This window comes from Equus asinus, chromosome 7, assembly GCF_041296235.1.
Source record: "Equus asinus isolate D_3611 breed Donkey chromosome 7, EquAss-T2T_v2, whole genome shotgun sequence".
NCBI classification, from domain to species: Eukaryota; Metazoa; Chordata; class Mammalia; order Perissodactyla; family Equidae; genus Equus; species Equus asinus.
In genome coordinates, this window is record NC_091796.1 from 107,030,369 (window position 1) to 107,049,101 (window position 18,733).

The 18,733-nt window shown below is 44.3% G+C and overlaps 1 protein-coding gene across 2 annotated transcripts in view; it reads left to right on the top strand.

Annotated features, from left to right (window-relative positions):
* Positions 1-4,613: 4,613 nt before the first annotated feature.
* Positions 4,614-18,733, top strand: part of RCOR1 (REST corepressor 1) — a 129,778-nt gene continuing 115,658 nt past the window's right edge. For both annotated transcript variants that reach the window (XM_070514352.1, XM_070514353.1), the window contains exons 1-2: positions 4,614-5,151; positions 5,236-5,295. In XM_070514352.1, the coding sequence (XP_070370453.1) occupies positions 4,866-5,151; positions 5,236-5,295 (346 nt within the window). In that variant the 5' untranslated portion in view covers positions 4,614-4,865. The remainder of the gene's footprint in view (positions 5,152-5,235; positions 5,296-18,733) is intronic.

Here is an 18,733-nt window from a genome sequence, read left to right on the forward strand (position 1 = left end):
AACAAACGCTGGCGGCAGGTCTATCTTCTGTGATTTTCGAGATGAGTGTACACACTGTTCTGAGATGTCTCCAACAACTGCGTGTGATGAGACAGTATTATGATTTCTATGGGTGGCAGAGTCACAGCCCTTGCTAATAATGCCTAGATTCATAATTGAAGAAAATGCTAGATTCAGTTAAAGGTTCATTTAAATAAAGCTGTAATTACCCTGCCATGTTCATAGTTCCCTGAATTCTATCCACAGATTGCAGGTTAAGAACTCCTGGGATGGCTAAAATTCCTGCCGAACTCTCAGTTTCTGAAAAGTGTTTTGGGGGTTTGAACCCTCCTAGGATTGGCTTCAGGGCTGTTTTCCCGCCAGCCTCGTGCCCCAGGCACACCCTGCCCTTTGCCTGGCTCCAGCCTTGGGGAAACTATTCCTTGCCTAGCAGAATTTTCTAACGAGCTATCTAACAATACTAAAACTAAAAAAAATAGCGATAAAAATTATAAACACTCCGTGTAGAATCAGACAAGGCGTCCTGCGCACATCCTCTCCCCTTGCCTCCCAGCCTTCCTAGGTCCCCGGCGAGGCAGCTGGCAGCAGAGCTCTGTCACTGAGTGTGCGGGCTGTGCTTCACGCAGACTACTTCGCCGCCAGATGCCTCAGTTTCCTTACCTACAAGGCCTGGAGGAGCCCGTCATAACCGTGTTCCCTTGATGGGATTACTGGGCGGATTACAAGAGCCTCCGATTCCAACAGAGAGCAGAACCAGGCGCACCATTACCCCCTGAAGATGTTAGCCGTTATTCTTAAGCCTTTCACAGGAGACAAAAAGGTGTTATTTCCTCTGCGCGCATATTTTCTTCCTTGTTTTGCACCAGGCTAATGCCTAATCATTTGTATTATTCAGGATTGAGTTGTAACAGAAACTCAAACTGCTCAATTTAAAAGGCCAGGATTTGAGACCTGGCTTATGGGGCGTGGGGAGCGGGAGAGTTCAACTCAACCCTCCTTTCTCCACAGACTGTCGGGGTGCGGAGGGCTTCCCGAAGCAGGGCCCGCACTGGAGGGCCCACACTGCGCGCCAGAGAGCCCGAGCCAAGCGCCTCCTTCAGTTTCCAGCCCTGGGCACCTGGCCTGGAGGCTCTAGGCTTTACCAGTCCTCAGTTCCTGACTTCAGAAAGACACTCTCTTTTCTGAGAGTTCCAGAAAAACTTCTGGACAGGCCTTGTTAGGCTGGATAGGCCACGTGCCTATGCCTGAGCCAATCACTGCAGCCAGAGGGCTGGGGAGCTCTGATTGGTCAGACCTGGGTCGTGTGCTGGTCAGAGATGGGGAAGCCCCACCCAACCGCCTCGAGGAGGATGTTGGGGATTCCTCTAGGGAGATGCTGGGCTGACAAAACCGAAAGGTCCCCCTTGAAGGGCATATTTCTCGTCTAGGTCAGACCTCGTGTGTTCCGGGAACCCTCCCCTCCCTGAGAGTGGTTCCTGCTCTGTGCACCCACAGCAGCCTGTACTCCCTGTATAGTTCATTTCTCACCCAACAAATATTTAATGAGCACCTACTATGCAGCAGAGACAGAGAAGAGGGCCCACGAGGAACCCCAACAATTACAGGCTGGAAGGAAGGGGCGTGGCCTGTGAGGTAGGAGCAGAACCAGAAGATGGCAAACCAACATCCAGAGAAGTGAGGGAGTTTCGGTGTAGTGGACTCCGATGCTGCCGAGAAGCTCAGTGAGACCACAAAGTGGCTGCTGGATTGGGTAGCAGGGAGGTTGTGGGTGACCTTAGCAAGAGTTGAGAGTGGGGACACAGCCCTGCTGGGGTAGGGTGAGGAGAGACTGGGAAGGGAGTGGAGAAGGCAGGTATAGATGTGTCTTTGTAGTTTTCGTTGGAGGAGTAGAAAAATGGGGAGGAGGCTGAAGGGCGCTTAGGAGCGAGGGAGAGTTTTTCCGTTTTTTTGGAAAATGCTGAGCCAGGGGAAAGAGAGAGGCTGACGGCCCAGGAGAACAGTGAGGGGAGGGTAGCAGGAGGTGGATGCCTGAGATCAAGATCTTGGTGGGGGAACCCGGGGCCGGGGGATGAGGGTGTGGAGGGAGGCGGGTGCCAGGCAGGGAGATGTGTCCTCTCGAGGGACTGGAAGAGGAGAGAGATCCCATTTGGTGGTTTCAGCTTTTCTCATTGAAGGATGAGGTGAGGTCGTTGGCTGGGAGTGAGGGCAGAAGGGGCTGTGGGAGTTGTAGGGAGAAGAGAGAAGGTGTGAAATCTTAGTCTCAGAGAGTGGGAGAGTCATGGAAAGCCCCCAGCAGGGCCACTGACTGTACAGAGGGGCAGCTTGAAGTTGGAGACTGCAAATTCCCCATCAGAAGGGTTGGGTGTGGACCCCCCCCCCCCAAGCAACACGCAGGGGTTAGGAAGGGGGATTTCCTTCAGGTTGGAGGGCTCCCTATGGTGGAGGGAGACAGGGCGATGGACTCTGAAAATTCACCAGGCCAGTAGGTAGGCACCATAATCTGTGTTTTACCAATGAAGAAACAGAGAGGGCGAAGGCCAATATAGTATCCACATAGCTTTGGGGTCAGACAAACTAGAACAGAACCTGGCACATGTTGAGGTAACTTAGGTGTTAAAATTCGTTGAAAAAAGTGAATGGTTGGAGTCCAGTGATGGACCCACAGTCATAACCCAGCCAGGAAGTAGCCCCAACCTTGGTGTTCAGTGGGTAGGGCTGGTGACTCCATGTGCTGTGCCATCCCTGCTGCCCTAATAAATGACTCAGTATCACCTTTGTGCCCTTGTAGGCTAACTTTTCGAGTCTGGTGGTAAAACTTAAGAGACACCAAATGAGCAGGGCAGAGTGCTCAGCCTCTAGATGAGTCACAGCCCTCAGCCAGGTGGCCCAGCCCCAAGAATGCAACCTCTGGTTCTAAACCTTGGCTTTGCCGTCTGCACCCTACTCTGGCCAACCGTCTGGAGTTTCCCAGGGGCATATACCGGCACTGCCTAGGGCTCTCCAAGGAGAGGGGCATCCTTTCAAGAGGAGTCCAGGAACTGTGACCCTAAACTTGGTGGGGGCAGGGCTCCTCCACGGGATGGGCCTCCAGCCCTGTTTCTTAAAGGCCATTTAGGCAGAAGTGAACGTGGTCACTTCACTGAAGTTAATAATGATGGTTCATGCTGCAGAAAATGTGAAAGAGAACACCCTGCTTATTTATTCAGGCTTTAAAACCATAAGACTCCAGATTTCTCCCTGTACCTATTTATATCCTGTATTAAACTCAGTTTTGAAACAACTTAAAAGAAAAATAGCCATCCGCTGCGTTAAAAAAAAAATTCATTTATAGACCTCCTCTGGCCTCCTAATTCTGTACGGACTGCGCGTCGCTTGGGGGCTGGGTGGGGGTGGGGCAGATATGAACCTCCCGGGGAGTCACACTCCCCTTACCCCCATCCAGCTATATAAGGCAGCTACTGGGCCGGCCGGTGGTCACTCTCCGGGGCAGCGATGTCTTGGGCTGGGTGGTGCTCTCCCTCGCCTGGTGCCCGGGGTGGAGTGGGGGAGGCAGGACAGGCAGCAGATCCGGAAAAGTGGCTCTTGCCTCGGAGGAAGTTGACCCTCCTCCCCTACCAAGGGTTTGGAATGAAAATAGCTTCTTCCTCTTTACCCTTCCCGGCCCCCAGCCCATTACTGTAAGTCTCCCTCCCTACTAGAGAAATGGGGAGTGCTCCCCTCCCCCCAGGACAGTTCGGACCCTTCACTGATCTCTAAACAGTCATCGAGGATGTCAGGGACCCCGCGCCCGGACTCTGCGTCCGGGCAGGGGCCGCTGGGAACCCTCCCCTCCGGCCTCCGCAAACGCGGCGCGCCCCGCAACTCGGGCCATTGGGGCGACTCCCCACCTCCCCCACCTCATTAGCAGAAAGCTCCACAAACCCCCGAGCTCCCATGCTGCTTCCTTCCCCTCCAGGGGAGACTGTCACCTGATAACCCTGTCCCCTGCATCAGGGGTCCCCCGGACCTGGTACACCCCAAACCCCATGGGAAAGGTGGGGGCGCAATTAGTTTCTTCCAATTAGTTTCTCCTCTTTGTATAGAACCCATTCAAACTGTGGAATGTAATCCTCCGCGCAAGGGGGAAAGTAGTCCCGACCTTGCATTCAATTTCTGTTCTGGCGTCGTGCATATTTTACTTTTTGAAGCTGATGGGACTCTCAGTGGGGCCCTTCGGGGAATGTCGGGGGAGAGGCGGCGGGGGGTGCGCGCAGGTGAGAAGGGCAGGGGCCGCGGCAGAGGGAGGGGGCGGGGAGGGCAGCTAACTCCCCGCTATTGCCTAGAGAGATGGATCATGGGGCGTAGAGAGATTGCAAACCTCAAACCACGTACAGCGGGCGATACGCGTCAACCGAACCTGACCAACGGAAGCCCCGAGCCTCCCCCTCCCGGCTCCCCTGCCCCGGTCCCTTGGACGGACGGGTGTGCCGAGCCAACCGGGCGGCCGCTCGCCGTCCAAATCCCACAAGAGCCAATGGGAGCGCGTGGGGGGCGGAGCCGTCCCCGCGTCGGGTTGGGCTGCGCGCGGCTTCCCCCCCTGCTCGTCCCAGGCCCCGCCCCCTCCCCTCCCGCTCGCTGCTCCCGGAGTAGTTAGTGCCAGTGAAGTGCGGGCGGCGATGAGAGCGAAAGTTGCGCTCGGCTTGGCGCTGGGGGCTTGAAGCAGCTCCGCTCTCCGCCTGCCAGGGCCGCCCCCAGCCCCAACTCGCGCCCGCGGGCTCCCGCCGCGCCCCCGGCCCCGCGCCCGCCCGCACCCCCTCCCCCGGCCCGGCGCCCCTCCTCAGGAGCCGCGGGTCCCCGCCACTTTAGCCCGGCCCCGGCCCCCGCCGATGCCGGCCATGGTGGAGAAGGGCCCCGAGGTCTCAGGGAAGCGGAGAGGCAGGAACAACGCGGCCAGCGCGGCCGCCTCGGCCTCCGCCGCGGCCGCCTCCGCCTCCGCCTCGGCTGCTGCCGCCTCGGCCGCCGCCGCCGCCTCCGCCTCCGCCGCCGCCTCGGCCGCCGCCGCCCCCAATAATGGGCAGAATAAAAGTTTGGCGGCGGCGGCGCCCAATGGCAACAGCAGCAGCAACTCCTGGGAGGAAGGCAGCTCGGGCTCGTCCAGCGACGAGGAGCACGGTAGGTGGTGGGTGGCAGCCGCCGCGCGCCGCCCCCGCGCCCCCAGCCCGCGCCCGCTGACCGCCGTGCTCTGCTTCCCCGCAGGTGGCGGCGGCATGCGCGTCGGACCCCAGTACCAGGCGGTGGTGCCCGACTTCGACCCGGGTGAGTAGCGCCCCGGGCCGGCCGGCGGCGGGTGCGCCCCGGTCCCCCGCGCCCCGAGGGGGCGGGAGCCCTCGGACAACTTTCTTTTTGTGTGTTCGCCCTGCCGTCCGCGGGGAGAACAGCAGGGCGAGAATGAGGGAGACACACGAACGTGTGCTGCCAACGTGCCTCCGCGCACGGGGAAGGCCCGAGTCGGCCCAGTCGGGTGGGTGCCGCTGTCCCCCTGCGGCCCCGGGGGGAGGCGGCGGCGCCGGGGCGGCCACGCCTGGGCCGGGGCTCCGGCGGTCCCCGGGTCCGGACGAGCCGCGCCTCGGTCAGGGGTAGGGGTGGCAGTGCCGGAGAGTTAGCGCCGGCGAGCGCCCCCGACCTGGGACGCCCTCGGCTCGCTTCTCCCCTACCCAGGGTGCCCCCCATGCCTTGTCCTCCTCCCGCCGGTCCCCAGGCTCCCCTCCCATCCCGAGGGCGAGTAGAATAACGACCCCCCCAAATCAGTTAATAAAAGAAGTGTGCTTCCCAGAGGGCGCCTGCCTGGGGAGGAGAGGCTTGTGGCAGTTTGATTTTAGGACCTGTTTGTAAATGTGCGTGTATTTCCTTTTTTCTTAAGGAAGGGGTTGTGAAAGAATAGAACCTTCAGAAGCTTTAGCCTAACAAATGGTTTCCACCTCCAAGAGATGCCTACACCCTAGAATGAACATTTACTTCCCTTGCTGCTAGTCTGTGTGGAAGGAAATTTAAAGTGGTACCAGAAAAAATCCAATCAGACAAAGGAATTCGTCGGATTTTAATACAGGAGATTCTAGGCTGTTTCTGTATGAGACTGTCTTTGAAGATTGTTGGCGTAGAAAATGTTTGGAAGGTCGCGGGTTTTATTTTAGAAATAAAATTCAAAAGAGAATCTTGTGGAACTGGAGTTAACAGTCCTCCTGGTTGGAGAGATTTAGAGCTGGAGGTTCTCTGTGTAGGTTATACCACTAGTTTATTTGAGAAAACAAATGCACGAATGCTTTTCCTTGGAAACAAGACTGCAGAAAATTGCAAGGATCTAGTCCTTGAAAAAAAACGATGGCTCTTAAGTTGTTATTAAGGTGCTAAATTCTGAGTGTTCTTGTTCTTTGAAGTGAAAATACATGGGGATCCCTGAGTGAGCTCTTGGCATTCTGGAAGTAAAAGACCTTTCCCATATTTGCCTTCTACATTTTGGTCTGTTGGTTTAAATCTCTTAAATGTGTGTAGTGTAACACCCAGGTTTGTGTTCTTTTTAAACTCATGTTGGTTTCCCCTTCCCCCACATCTTCCTTTTTTGGTAGTCACTTCTCATAAGAGTGACAGGATAGGACTAGGAGACCAGGCTTTTTCTCTTCTGTAATGCCTTTTCCATTCCTTGGTTGGCCACCAGGGGAAGCATACTGTTTTTTGGTTACCGTTGACCCTATCTTCATTTTGTAGGTCAAGTCCATCTTTGTGTTAATACACAGAACATAAAGCAAAAGCTTGTCACCAAGTTTCCTCCACTTTTTTAAAATCAGCTTGTGTAGATCTTTTAGTTTTAGTTAGTTGCTCGGTTTTTGATACATTTTGGTTATATTAGTTTTGAAAGCTTTATTTAAATATGTTGTATATGCCTAAAGAAAAGGGTATATTTGATGGCAACAACAGGAATTAGATTTCTGACGTTCTTCTAAAGACTGATGTCTGTCTCTGCTTTGTTAGTCATGAACCGGACTTCTTTGGAGTTGTTCTCCATTGAAATGGCAAAGGTAATAGGATCATATTTTGAGCTGTCCTTGCATTTTTGATGGAATGAGTGCACGCATAAATTTGCTAGACACTTGCCATTCTAAAAAATAGAACATCTTAAATGTTCTGCTGCATAGTCTTACTGCCAATTGATTGGGTCTTAGTATTAACATTTCCAAATTTCTTATTTTGTGTTTGTCTTAATCTGGAAAGGAATCTAACTGGTATGAAATAATTTCAAACCCTGTTTTGCCAGTCTGAGCAGTGGGACACATTCCCAGATATGGCTGAAAATGGTGGGACTTTACTGTTTCCTAGTGATTTTTTTTTTAGGTGTGTTCTCGTATAACTTAAAATCTAAGGGAAGAGAAGACTTCCATTTTGGACTAGAAATGGTATACCATATTTGTTTGATGGCAAAAAATTTTTTTTTAGATCTTTAAACTTAAGACAGGTTCTTTCCATGAGTACAAGTTAGAAATAATGTAGAATTGAGACTGTGATTTTTACTGCTTTTTCTTTCTCTCTGCCTGAGTTTTGAATTTATCGTTATTTTTTTTTAAACCAGAATTTGGACAGGTGAATGTGAAACTTGTCAGAAAGCCTTTTTTAAGAAAACTGTCTCTGGTAAAGATGTGTGAGTGGAAGAAGTTGATTTTAGTTTTTTTTAAGTCAGATTTTATTTGTCCACACTATTCCAACTTAACCCCATTTAATTTTGAAAACAAATGATTGAAACTAGGACCACCTGATATTCCTTACATGGTCCAAGGAAGATTCATTTCAGTCATCCCTCGCAAACAGTGCATGAGGGGGATAGAGCACTGTAGTCCTAAAATGCTGATTCAGTTCTTATAATCTAATTGAGACCTAGGCTAGATCAGTGGACTCTGGCATTACTTGGTAATTAAAATACCGTCTATTTATAGTGATAGAAAAAGTTTCATCAATTAGATTTGAAAACAAAGACCAGAATGCAATTCTAAACGTTTAACTTAGGCTTTGTTCTCGTGTGGTGACCAGACTGTCTTTCTGTATTCAGTGCTGTAGCAAATCTGAGTTGTCACTGGTTTCTTTTAGAACTTAGTAATCATAGAATGCAGTAAGAGGAAGGAATGCTCATTCTAGCCTACCTCCGGTTAGTTATTTCCTACACTTGTGGAGCGTAATTTATTTTGAAATGAGTAGTGTTTTTCTCTACGAAAGTGTGAATGTTCCCATGATCTTAGCAGTAAGCCCGCAGAGGAGGAATCTGTAGCCTATGTATTTCTTTGATCATTTGTTTGGTCCTCTTCCTCTTTGTTGTCTTCTAGCTAGAGGAGCACAGTGACAGGATTTTAAGGTTGACTCGAGTTCTTTGTTTTCTGAAGTGTGTGTTATTATGTCAACTTCTTTCCCAAGTTGGTTTTCAGTATCACAGTTTGCTAATAGTAACAGTAAGACTCTTACAGAAGAGGATATGTTAATGGTAAAATTTTTGAGGTAAAAGTCCTTTAAACGTGCAACCTGTATTTGGAACATTGAATCCAATATATTTAATCAGATTTGTGGTTGTCAGTGGCTCAACTGTCACTTCAGGGGTAACTTGTATTAGTTAATAAAATGTGTTATGCTTTAACGTGGAATAGTTTTACTGAACAAAGTGTTTTGACATGCTTTTCATTTCTTTTTACTTTGTTCCTCTTAGAACACATTATTTTCTGTGCTTTAGTTCCATTGTAAAAATCAGCTTTATAAATATCCTAAGATTCCTAAGTTTTGGTCAGTACTTTGTGATTTAAACATACTTTGAGGCATTGTTCGCCCCATGAGAGGTCAGGGTGATGGCGAATCCTCTGAGTGATCGCCTTCGTCAGGTAGTGTAGCAGGGAGACCTAAAGCTGGTTGTCAGGAGATTCAGAGCCCTGTCTCTCTGACTAAGGTCATAGAAGGTAGAGCTGGTCATTTTATCTCTAGAAGCCTCAGTTTCCTCAATCATGAATCAGGGGTTCTTTTCATCACTACTAGTCTATGATTATGTCAATTATAGTCATCTTTTTAATTTCATGTTTCTTTCAGAGGCAATATAGAGTAGACTGTGAGAGCTTGGGCTGTGAGAATCGTCAAACCTGAGTTCCTATCCTGGCACTGCGTCTTGCCAGCCATCTCTTGGTCCTGAGCAAGTTACTTCATTTTTGCCTTCATCTGTAAAAGAGAGACAATGGAACTTCTTCCTTGAGAGAAGGAGTTAACTGTGCTAATACATGTAAAATGCCCAGCATAGTGCCTGGCACACAGTATTTCCTGGTATCCTTATTCTAATTATCGTTCATGTAACTTAAGTTGCCAAGTAGTGGTCCCTGCATTGCCTGCTTTACTGCATCGGTAAGACTGGATTATAACGAAGCCATTGATTTGATTACACGTTGTGCAGTGAGATATTTGAAGATGATTGCTTTTAAGTTACATATACCTGCTGCAATTTAGGTAAATATCCTTTCCTGGAAGAGAGAGAACTGGTCCAAAACGTTTATATGGCCGAAAAGAACACTGAGGTCCAGAGAGAGTAGGTAGACCTGTTCAGATCAAGTTTCTAGATAGTACAAAAGAAAGCTTGAATCCATTCCTGGGCCAGGGGAAGGCATATTGACTGGGTTCTGAGTTAGGGAGCTTTTGCTCTAAACTTTCCAGTTCTTGACTGAGAGTTAATGCTCTCCAGAAGGGATTCTTCCACCACAGTGCTCCTTTCCAGGCTTGAGGACTGTGATTTACGGGTTAGCTAGTTGAAACTAACCAGAGCAGAGTAGTTTTAAAAGCAATGTTAAAGGTCATTTGTATTCGAGAAATTTAGGCTTACTCTGAGAGAGCCATTTTCCTTGGGGTTATAAAGTTCTTTGGGCAATGTAGTTGAAAAAAATCTTAGTCTTGGGAGATGAAACATCAAAGCTCTATGCAAGTTACTATATTCTCCCTCAGTTTATGGTACTTTTTGTATTTTCCTCTCTGCTACGTAGATTGTTGTAATTAATTTATGGTTTAACCATCACTTTCTTCTGACCCTTTCTTCAGAGGTTCCAGGCGTAATGTAAAAGAAATAGGGCCTCTGTTTGTCCCCTTACTCTAATGGAACACAGTGATCTTTGCTAAGGAGTATGTGTTAAGTTAGAATTTACATTCAAAACTGAGAGCTTGAAATCACTTTCTGGGAGAGAGAATCTCTGTAGCAACACAGTAAAAGTCTGAATAAGGTGGGAATTGGGATTGAGTGCTGATTGGATGACTTGGACTGAGTTAATTCCTACAGGTTTAAATAGCAATTGTGGAAAATATTTGTGACCTTAGAAACTGTATGGGTAGAGTTGCAATATAATTTCTTCTACTTTGTGTTCTGGAAGTCTTATTAATACATGTATTTAACTTTTGGTTGAGTTTTATGGTTTCTGTTGTTGTTTTTTTTAAATGGACTATTTTAAAGTAAGTTTAAGGTATCAAAAAGTATTTTGCTAAAATGTTTGAGAGAAATAAATATTTTAAAATAACGTTAAGCGTTATTTAGATGAAATATTAGCAGCTCTAAAACTCCTGTTTTTTTCAAATTAGTCAGATTCTTTAGAGATGTGGATTTTAGTAAAAATGGCACACTAGACATAATTCTTTGAAACCTTTGAATTTTCCCTCCTTCAAAGTAATGAGAGAGAAAATTGTAATGTCTGTCTCATCCAACCTTCCTGTGTTCTAGATGAAGAAAATAAAGCCTGGAGAGAGAAAGTGACTTGTATTTGTCTGTCTTTCAATACCTGATCATTAAAAGTATCTCAGGGTAGGCTTGAGGCCAGGTAAGGCCACACTTCAAATTTTCAATGTTTCAGAGCTTTGTTACTGGGTAAAATAATTGAGAACAATAATATGTGTTCGTATTTTAGAACCAGAAGTAAGATTTAAACTTTTAAAAATTGAAGTGACTAGTTACTGTGCATAATTTGAATGTCTCTGTAAATTACTATAAGGTAGGATAGAATTGTAGAGATAGAGTTACTGAAAAAATAAACATTCGAATAGAACAGAAAATAACACGTACAGTTATGTACCCACCATTGTGATTAAGCGCTGTTAATATTAGGCCGGAATTGTTTCAGGTGCAGCTGAAGGCTAATTCCTCCACTCCCAGCTTCACTAATTTGAAGTTGATTTATGTTATTCCTGTGATAGTTTGTTTGTATCCTCTGAGAAGCAGATGCCAGGATAGAATTAGGTGTGCAAGAGATTCATAGGGGTAGCAAAAGCTTTCAGAATGGATGTGGGTGTGACATTTATGAAGGAAAACAGAGAAGGAAGGATGACAGTGGTTGGATCAAGGAGCCTAAAGTTGCATTACACTTGGAGAAAATCTGAGCCAGAGCAAAGATTGTTAGAGGTGTCATTTGGGCAGGAAGGGCCGTGCTCTGGAATGCCTATGGCGTGAATGCTGCAGTGCATCCTGAAGGTGGTGGGCCGCTGGGACTGGGAGCCCATCACACTCCTCTCAGCACTTTCTCTCCTGGAGGGAGATCTGAGTGGCACACTCTCAAGGCCATCAGAAGTCCCATGCATGTTTCTGTAGTTTAGTACATAAACTTAGGTATGGTAAAGAATGTTTTGTTATTGTCAGTGTCTTTTTGCAAATGGAATTATTTGTGCATATCCATTTGCTTTGATGCTTTCCAAACAAGTACATTGCCAGTAACAAGGCACATAAGTTTCGATCTTCACTGTGATGTCAGATTTATTGACTTTTTGCAGTGCTATCCTTTTGTGATTTATGTTTGCATTTTTCTAATTACTGGTAAGATTAAGTGTATTTTTATGTGTTTTTTGGCTACTCAGGTTCCTCTTGTGAATATATCTTTTGTTATTTTTCTATAGGGTGTTGGTCTTTTTCTTAGTGATTTGTGTGAGTTCTTTATATGTTTGAATACCTATCCTTTGTTAGGATTGCATATATATAGTTTTTGTTTTTTCTTTAGTATGGGGTGTTGATTGATGTTCTTTGCTTAGAAGGAATATCCAACCAAGGATGTATTTCTGCTCGAAGACTGGCCTTGGTACAGAGCCCCTGTAATATTTGTCACTGGGACTCCTGATTTCTAAGATGAATGTCACTGAGAATTGACACATCTTTTTTGTTTTGTTTCAGTGTTTTCAGTTGATTTGGTGTACTATTAACCGATTGACCCAAATTACAGTGCCTGATAACTTGAAAAAGTCTGATTTGATTTCTATCTAGCATGTAGTTATAGCAGCATGCTAACTAGAGGTTAAAGTTATGGCTTTAGTTCCCATAGTGGTCACTTAGCCTACAAAAGGTGAAGGTGCTATGGACTAAAACTAAATTCAACTGTCTTATGGATTTGCCACTGATTATAAGGAAATAGGTGAGTGTGTGGATGGGAGCGTGCAACTTGTCACCAACAGAAAACCCTCAAAGGAATGATCTATCAGTGCCAGGTCAGCGTGTGCTGACTGTGTGCCAGGCTCTTTTGAACACTTTATATCTATTAAAAATTTTAACACAACAATCACAACAGTCATTTGAGGTAAAGTTATCTCTGTTTTCCAGGTGAGGAAACAGAGGCACCAAGAGGCTTATTGTCATGGTTCAACCTAATAACTTGCCCAAGGAAACCCATTCTAAGATGCCATCAGTTGTAAGATACACCGTTGTTTTATTATCACTAAGAAAGGAAAACACAAGATACCAGTTTCATTCAAATTTCAGTCTCGAGTTTTTCAGGGCGAGTCAGCCAGAAATCCTCTTTAAGGAAACGCACATAGGAGCAGTGCTTTATGGCATCAGTTGCTTAGTTGTTTCCACACGGCCCCAGGTGTTGTGGAGTTTTATGGTTAGGGTTGCCAGCACCTGCTTCATGTCCAGTTCCTGGCAGTGAAAACATAGGTGAAATGGGAGGTACCTGGCTTGGTTGGGGCAAATTGGAGTGAGTTGCTTTCCTCCTGCACGTACGTTGAAATAGTCATCTGCAGAGCTTAAAACACAATTTCAGTTTCTTTGAGGGGAGCATGATTGTGTGAATTAAGGTTACAAAGGACAATGTTATGTTGGCTACGTTTTAGTTTATGGGTATAACGTGGAAATATTTTCTATCTCTCCCCTCCCCCTCCTTGTGTTTTTCTGTGGGTTTATATTGAACTTGAGCTGTGGAATGAATTTAAGAACCATGTCTTGAATAAGGTGTGAAATGATGCACAAATTAAAATATCTAAGTGTGTTTTTAAAAACTCTTGATTTCACCTGTACAGCATTCTGGTTGGTATTGTTCAGCAACTAATTTCTGTCCCTTGCATATTTTTCCCATCCTCCCTCTCTCATCAAAAAAACAAAAAACAAACTAACCCTGGTCCCCCCCCAATCCAAAGTATATATTTCTTTGTGTTATTAGTGAATTTTGGTGCATTTTTCAAAGACCATAGTATATTTAAAGAAAATTGCAAGCCTCATTCTGATTGACTCACATGTGAGGTTTGCCGTGTGTCATTTGATCATGGTGTAATTTAACTAAGGACTGACTTAACTAAGGACTGGTTTTTGTCTGGCCAGAGCCTCAAGACTTGCTTTCTACTTAAACTGAAGACTTTTAGGTGTCTCTGCTCTTCTGGGAGCTAGTGGTGCCCTGTACTTCTGCTTTCTTGAAGGTGGGAGCATAGTTTTGAGCCACCACTTCAGGTTGAGATATCTTAAGGTTTATCTTCTGCTAACTTGTCATAGTTGAATGTGGTTCTGAGTATAAGAAGGTGTGCTTGGTTTAACTGACAGTCCTTTATTAGACATTTTGTAATGGACATCAGATAATTACGTGCCAAATTCAGTTATTTAAGAAATGGAAACTCAAGGAAAAGTGAGCTTTTAAATTGCAGTTAAAAGCTGATTTTCCCTGTTTTCTATGCCTTTCTCGTAATGAATTCATATGAATTAGAGAGGCACATCTTGCTTAAATACATTCTTCAAAAATTTTATCAAGTTGAAATTCATATAACGTAAAATTAATCATTTTGAAGTGAGCAGTTCAGTGGTATTTAGTACGTTCACAGTGTTGTGCAACTCCTACTTTGTCCAGTTTCAAAACATTTTCTTCACCCCAAAAGAAAATCTCGTACTTATTAAGCAGTTACTTCCTATTCCCCACTCTCCCCAACCCCTCATACATTGCTGATGGCAGTATACAGAGGGAACCAGGAGACATGGGGTAGTGCTGGAGGGTAGGGAATTGAAGAAACCAGGAATGGTTATCCTTCTTTAGCAGTTTTATGTAGTGACCAAAAGACTACTTGATGGCCTTATGTATGAAAAGGTTAATTAAAATTTTGGAGTTGAGGGACCGGCCCTGTGATCCACTGGTTAAGTTGGCATGCTCTGCTTCAGCAGCCCAGGGTTCGCTGGTAGAATGATCCTGGGCGCAGATCTACACACAGCTCATCAAGCCATGCTGTGGTGGCATCCCACATAGAAGAACCAGAATGTTTTTACAGCTAGGATATACAGCTATGTACTGGGGCTTTGAGGAGAAAAAAATTGGGAGATTGGCTGACCATTGTATTCACTTGAACTTAAGATATTTCTGTGCTGTTCTACATACATACACACACACTCTCTCTCTCTGGATGAAGGTTACAATTCCTGCTTTACCTTTACTGGCATAGAAGCTTCTGGGCTTGGAGCTTGTTCTGCTTTGAAACTTAACATGGATATAGTGAGATCAGGATAGTAGGAACAATAGAGGTTTTACTGAATACCAGGAAGAAGTTTTAGATGAAATGGCCCTTTGATCCAAGCCTTGAAAACTGGGAGTTTTTCAGTGTTTATCATTTTTATGGTGTTTATTAATTACAGAATTAATATTATATAAAATATAAGCTACAAGTGTTAAAAAATTTTGAAAATTCTAATCTTTCTTAAAAATTTCAGTCAATTTTCTGTCTTGAGCTGTATTGTCCATTAGTGTAGCCACTTGCTATATGTAACTATTTACATTTAAATTTATTAAAATTAAATAAAATTAAAACTTGACTTCTGTCACACCACCCGCATTTCAAGTGCTCAGTAGCCCTATGTAGTTACTGGCTACTGTATTGGACAGCGCAGAACAGAACATTTACATTATCCCAGAAAATTCTGTTGGATAACACTGATCTAGAAGCTCTGATGACTTGAAAGCTTCATTGTTTTAAATTTTTATAGTTCAGAAGTTATGCCTCTTTAATCAAAGTGCATGGTGAAATGTGATATTTGTACAGCTGGTAAATATGATGATTGTGTACTGAATTCTTCTAGTATACTATTTGTTAAAATATTGCAATTAACGTATTCAAAATAAGGCTTCTTGAGAAAGTGGAAATGGAAAACTTAGGAGAGCTTTGTTTTTTTTTGTTTTTTTTTTTATTTATTTAAAGATTTTTATTTTTTTTCCTTTTTCTCCCCAAAGCCCCCCAGTACATAGTTGTATATTCTTCGTTGTGGGTCCTTTTAGTTGTGGCATGTGGGACGCTGCCTCAGCGTGGTTTGATGAGCAGTGCCATGTCCACACCCAGGATTCGAACCAACGAAACACTGGGCCGCTTGCAGCGGAGCGCACGAACTTAACCACTCGGCCACAGGGCCAGCCCCAGGAGAGCTTTGTTTTTTGAGGTGATTATTTAGTACCTAATTAAACCAAAAAGATGATTAAAATGTATGGCTACATTGAAGATAAATGTAGGACTTGAAAAATGACAATATGAAGGCTCAGCCTTGTCTTGAAAGATTAGGTTTTTAAAAACAGCCTTATTGAGATATAATTGACATAAACTGTATATATTTAAAGAACACAGTTGTAGGTACAATAGGCTACTTGAAGTCCCTTTGTTTACTGATGCTCTGTTCAGTCTTTTCTTCTGTTTCGTTTTGAATATTTTCTATTGCTATGTCTATGTTTACTTTTCTTTTGCAGTGTCTAATATATTTTATTACATTATAATATATTTAATATATAATATGTATAGATTATAATATATATAATATATTTAGTGTATTTTTCATCTCAGACATTACAGGTTTTATATTTGGAAGTTTGATTTGGGCCTTTTTTTCTTTCGGGGAGGAAGATTGGCCCTGAGCTAACATCTGTGCCAGTCTTCCTCTATTTTATATGTGGGTCGCTGCCACAGCATGGCTTGATGAGTGGTGTAGGTCTGTGCCCAGAATCTGAACCTGTGAACCCTGGGCTGTGACAGCAGTGTGTGTGAACCTAACCGCTACAGCACCAGGCCAGTGATTTGGACCTTTTTTAAAAAATATATTTCATGTCTCTGCTTAATATATGCAGTCTTTCCTCTAACTTCTTGAACACATTGAAATACAGTTATAATTGTTTTAATGTCGTTGTCTACTAATTCTATCATCTGTGTCATTTCTGGGTCTGTTTCAATTGATTGAGTTTTCTCCTAATTTTGAGTTGTCTTTTCCTGCTTCTTTGCTTGTCTGGTAAGTTTTTTTTGGATGCCAGACATTATGAATTTTACTTTGATGGATGTTGGATATTTATGTGTTCCTATAAATATTCTTGAGCTTTCTTCTAGAACATGGTTAAGTTCCTTAGAAATAGTTTGTTCATTTCAGATTCCGTTTTTGAGCCTTGTTGGTGGGATCAGAGCAGTGTTTAGTCTAGGGCTAATTATTTCCCCCTACTGAGCTAATACCCTACTGAGTACTATCAATCGTCTGTGAATTCTGAGATTTTCCACTCTGGCTATTGGGAATAGGCACTTTTCTTGGTCCTTTGTGAGCCTCATGGATTGTTCTCTTTTATTCTTGCGGGTGGTTCTTTATCCAGAAACCCCAAGTATTTTCTTCACAGGCATGTGCTGATCAGTATTATGCCTAATACTCAAGGGGGACCCTTTGCATATCTCTGGAGTTCTCCCTCTGTGCAGCTCTCTCTTTTCTGATATTCTGACCTACAAAATCTAGCTGTCTTGACTTCCCTGGGCTCAGCTTGTCTCCTCAACTTGAGGAGACTGCCTGATTTTCCCCGGGTCCCCCTCCCTGTGCTGCCAGTTGGAAACTCTCTCCAGGCAGTGAACTGGGGCAGTTTTAGGATTTATTTCATTTGTTCCCCATCTCTTGGGGATCATTGTACTTTGTTGCTAGGTGTCCAACATCTTGAAAACTGTTGCTTGGTATGTTTATCCTGTTTTTAATTGTTTGAGATGACGGTAAATCTTGTTCATGTCACTCCACCTTGGCTGGAAGCAGAAGTCTAGTTTTTTTTAAAAAGGAAAGTAGAGGAGTTGGTTATATTCCATTTTTGATAGAAAACGTTAATATATTTCTATATAGTCTTTTACCCCAATCTGTTTGATTTCTTCTTGAAGTTCTTATGGCTTTTAAACTTTTAAATTTGGGTTTTATGTTCATGGAAACATTCTGTAAATAGAATAATAATGCTTTCAGAAACCAGAATACCAGATTTTGTATTTTTAATGTAGCTACTATTCATTTCAATATTCATGATAAAGTGTTCAGTTTGATTTACCTCCTCATTGAAATCTGATGATTCTAGCCCATAATTTTCTGAAGGAGTATAGTCTTTTTGAATTCAGTATTCTTTACAAAATAAATTATTTAAAAATTATTCTAATTAGCATACCTCTGATAAAAGTATAATTTAGAAAGTATCTCGTTCTTAGACTGTCTTGGACTTCCATCTTGCTGGGATGCAGTAAGATGAGTATTTGTGTGTGTGTGTGAATGTGTGTGTATTCCTTTTGAAGCACTTCTCGTAGAATTTTTATTGTTTCCTAGTCATTTTCAGCTAGATGTCTTTTAGATTTTTGAACATGTGATACTTTCATATACCATATATTGATACTCCTAAACTGAATTAGGGTTTTATCATTTTTATTTATTTACTTAGTAATTTTTTTTGAGGAAGATTGGCCCTGAGCTAACATCTGTTGCCAGTCTTCCTCTCCACCCCGTGGCCCCAAGCCCCAGTACATAGTTGTATATCCCAGTTGTAAGTCCTTCGAGTTCTTCTACGTGGGATGCTGCCACAGCATGGCTTGATGAACAGTATGTCGGTCTATGCGTAGGATCCGAACCAGCAAACCCTGGGCCACCAAAGCAGAGCACACTAACTTAAGCACTTGGCTGGACCCTGAATTAGGGTTGTATGTGTCAGCTGATGAAGTATCATTTTGAGTCCTTGCTTGGTGTTCTGCTTGCTTGGTGACAGGTCAGTTTCCATGGCGTTGTCATGTTTTTATAGCATTGTTAGTGGAATCAAGAGGTTGAGGGGTGGGGATGCAGGCCCCTTACCATGCTAAAGCAGGCTATAAACTAGAATAGCTGAGCTTTTATTTAGTTTTGTATATTAAGTTTCTAGATAATTTGTTTTTTTAAAGATTAGCACCTGAGCTAACAACTATTGCCTATCTTTTTTTTTTCCCCGCTGCTTTTTTCTCCTCAAATCCCCCCAGTACATAGTTGTATATTTTAGTTGTGGGTCCTTCTAGTTGTGGCATGTGGAACGCCACCTCAGCATGGCCTAATGAGTGGTGCCATGTCCGTGCCCAGGATCTGAACCCTGGGCCGCTGAAGCGGAGCACGTGAACTTAACCACTTGGCCACAGGTCCGGCCCCTAGATAATTTTTTAAGAAGAGTTTTATTGCTGTAAAAAATGTTTTAAAACT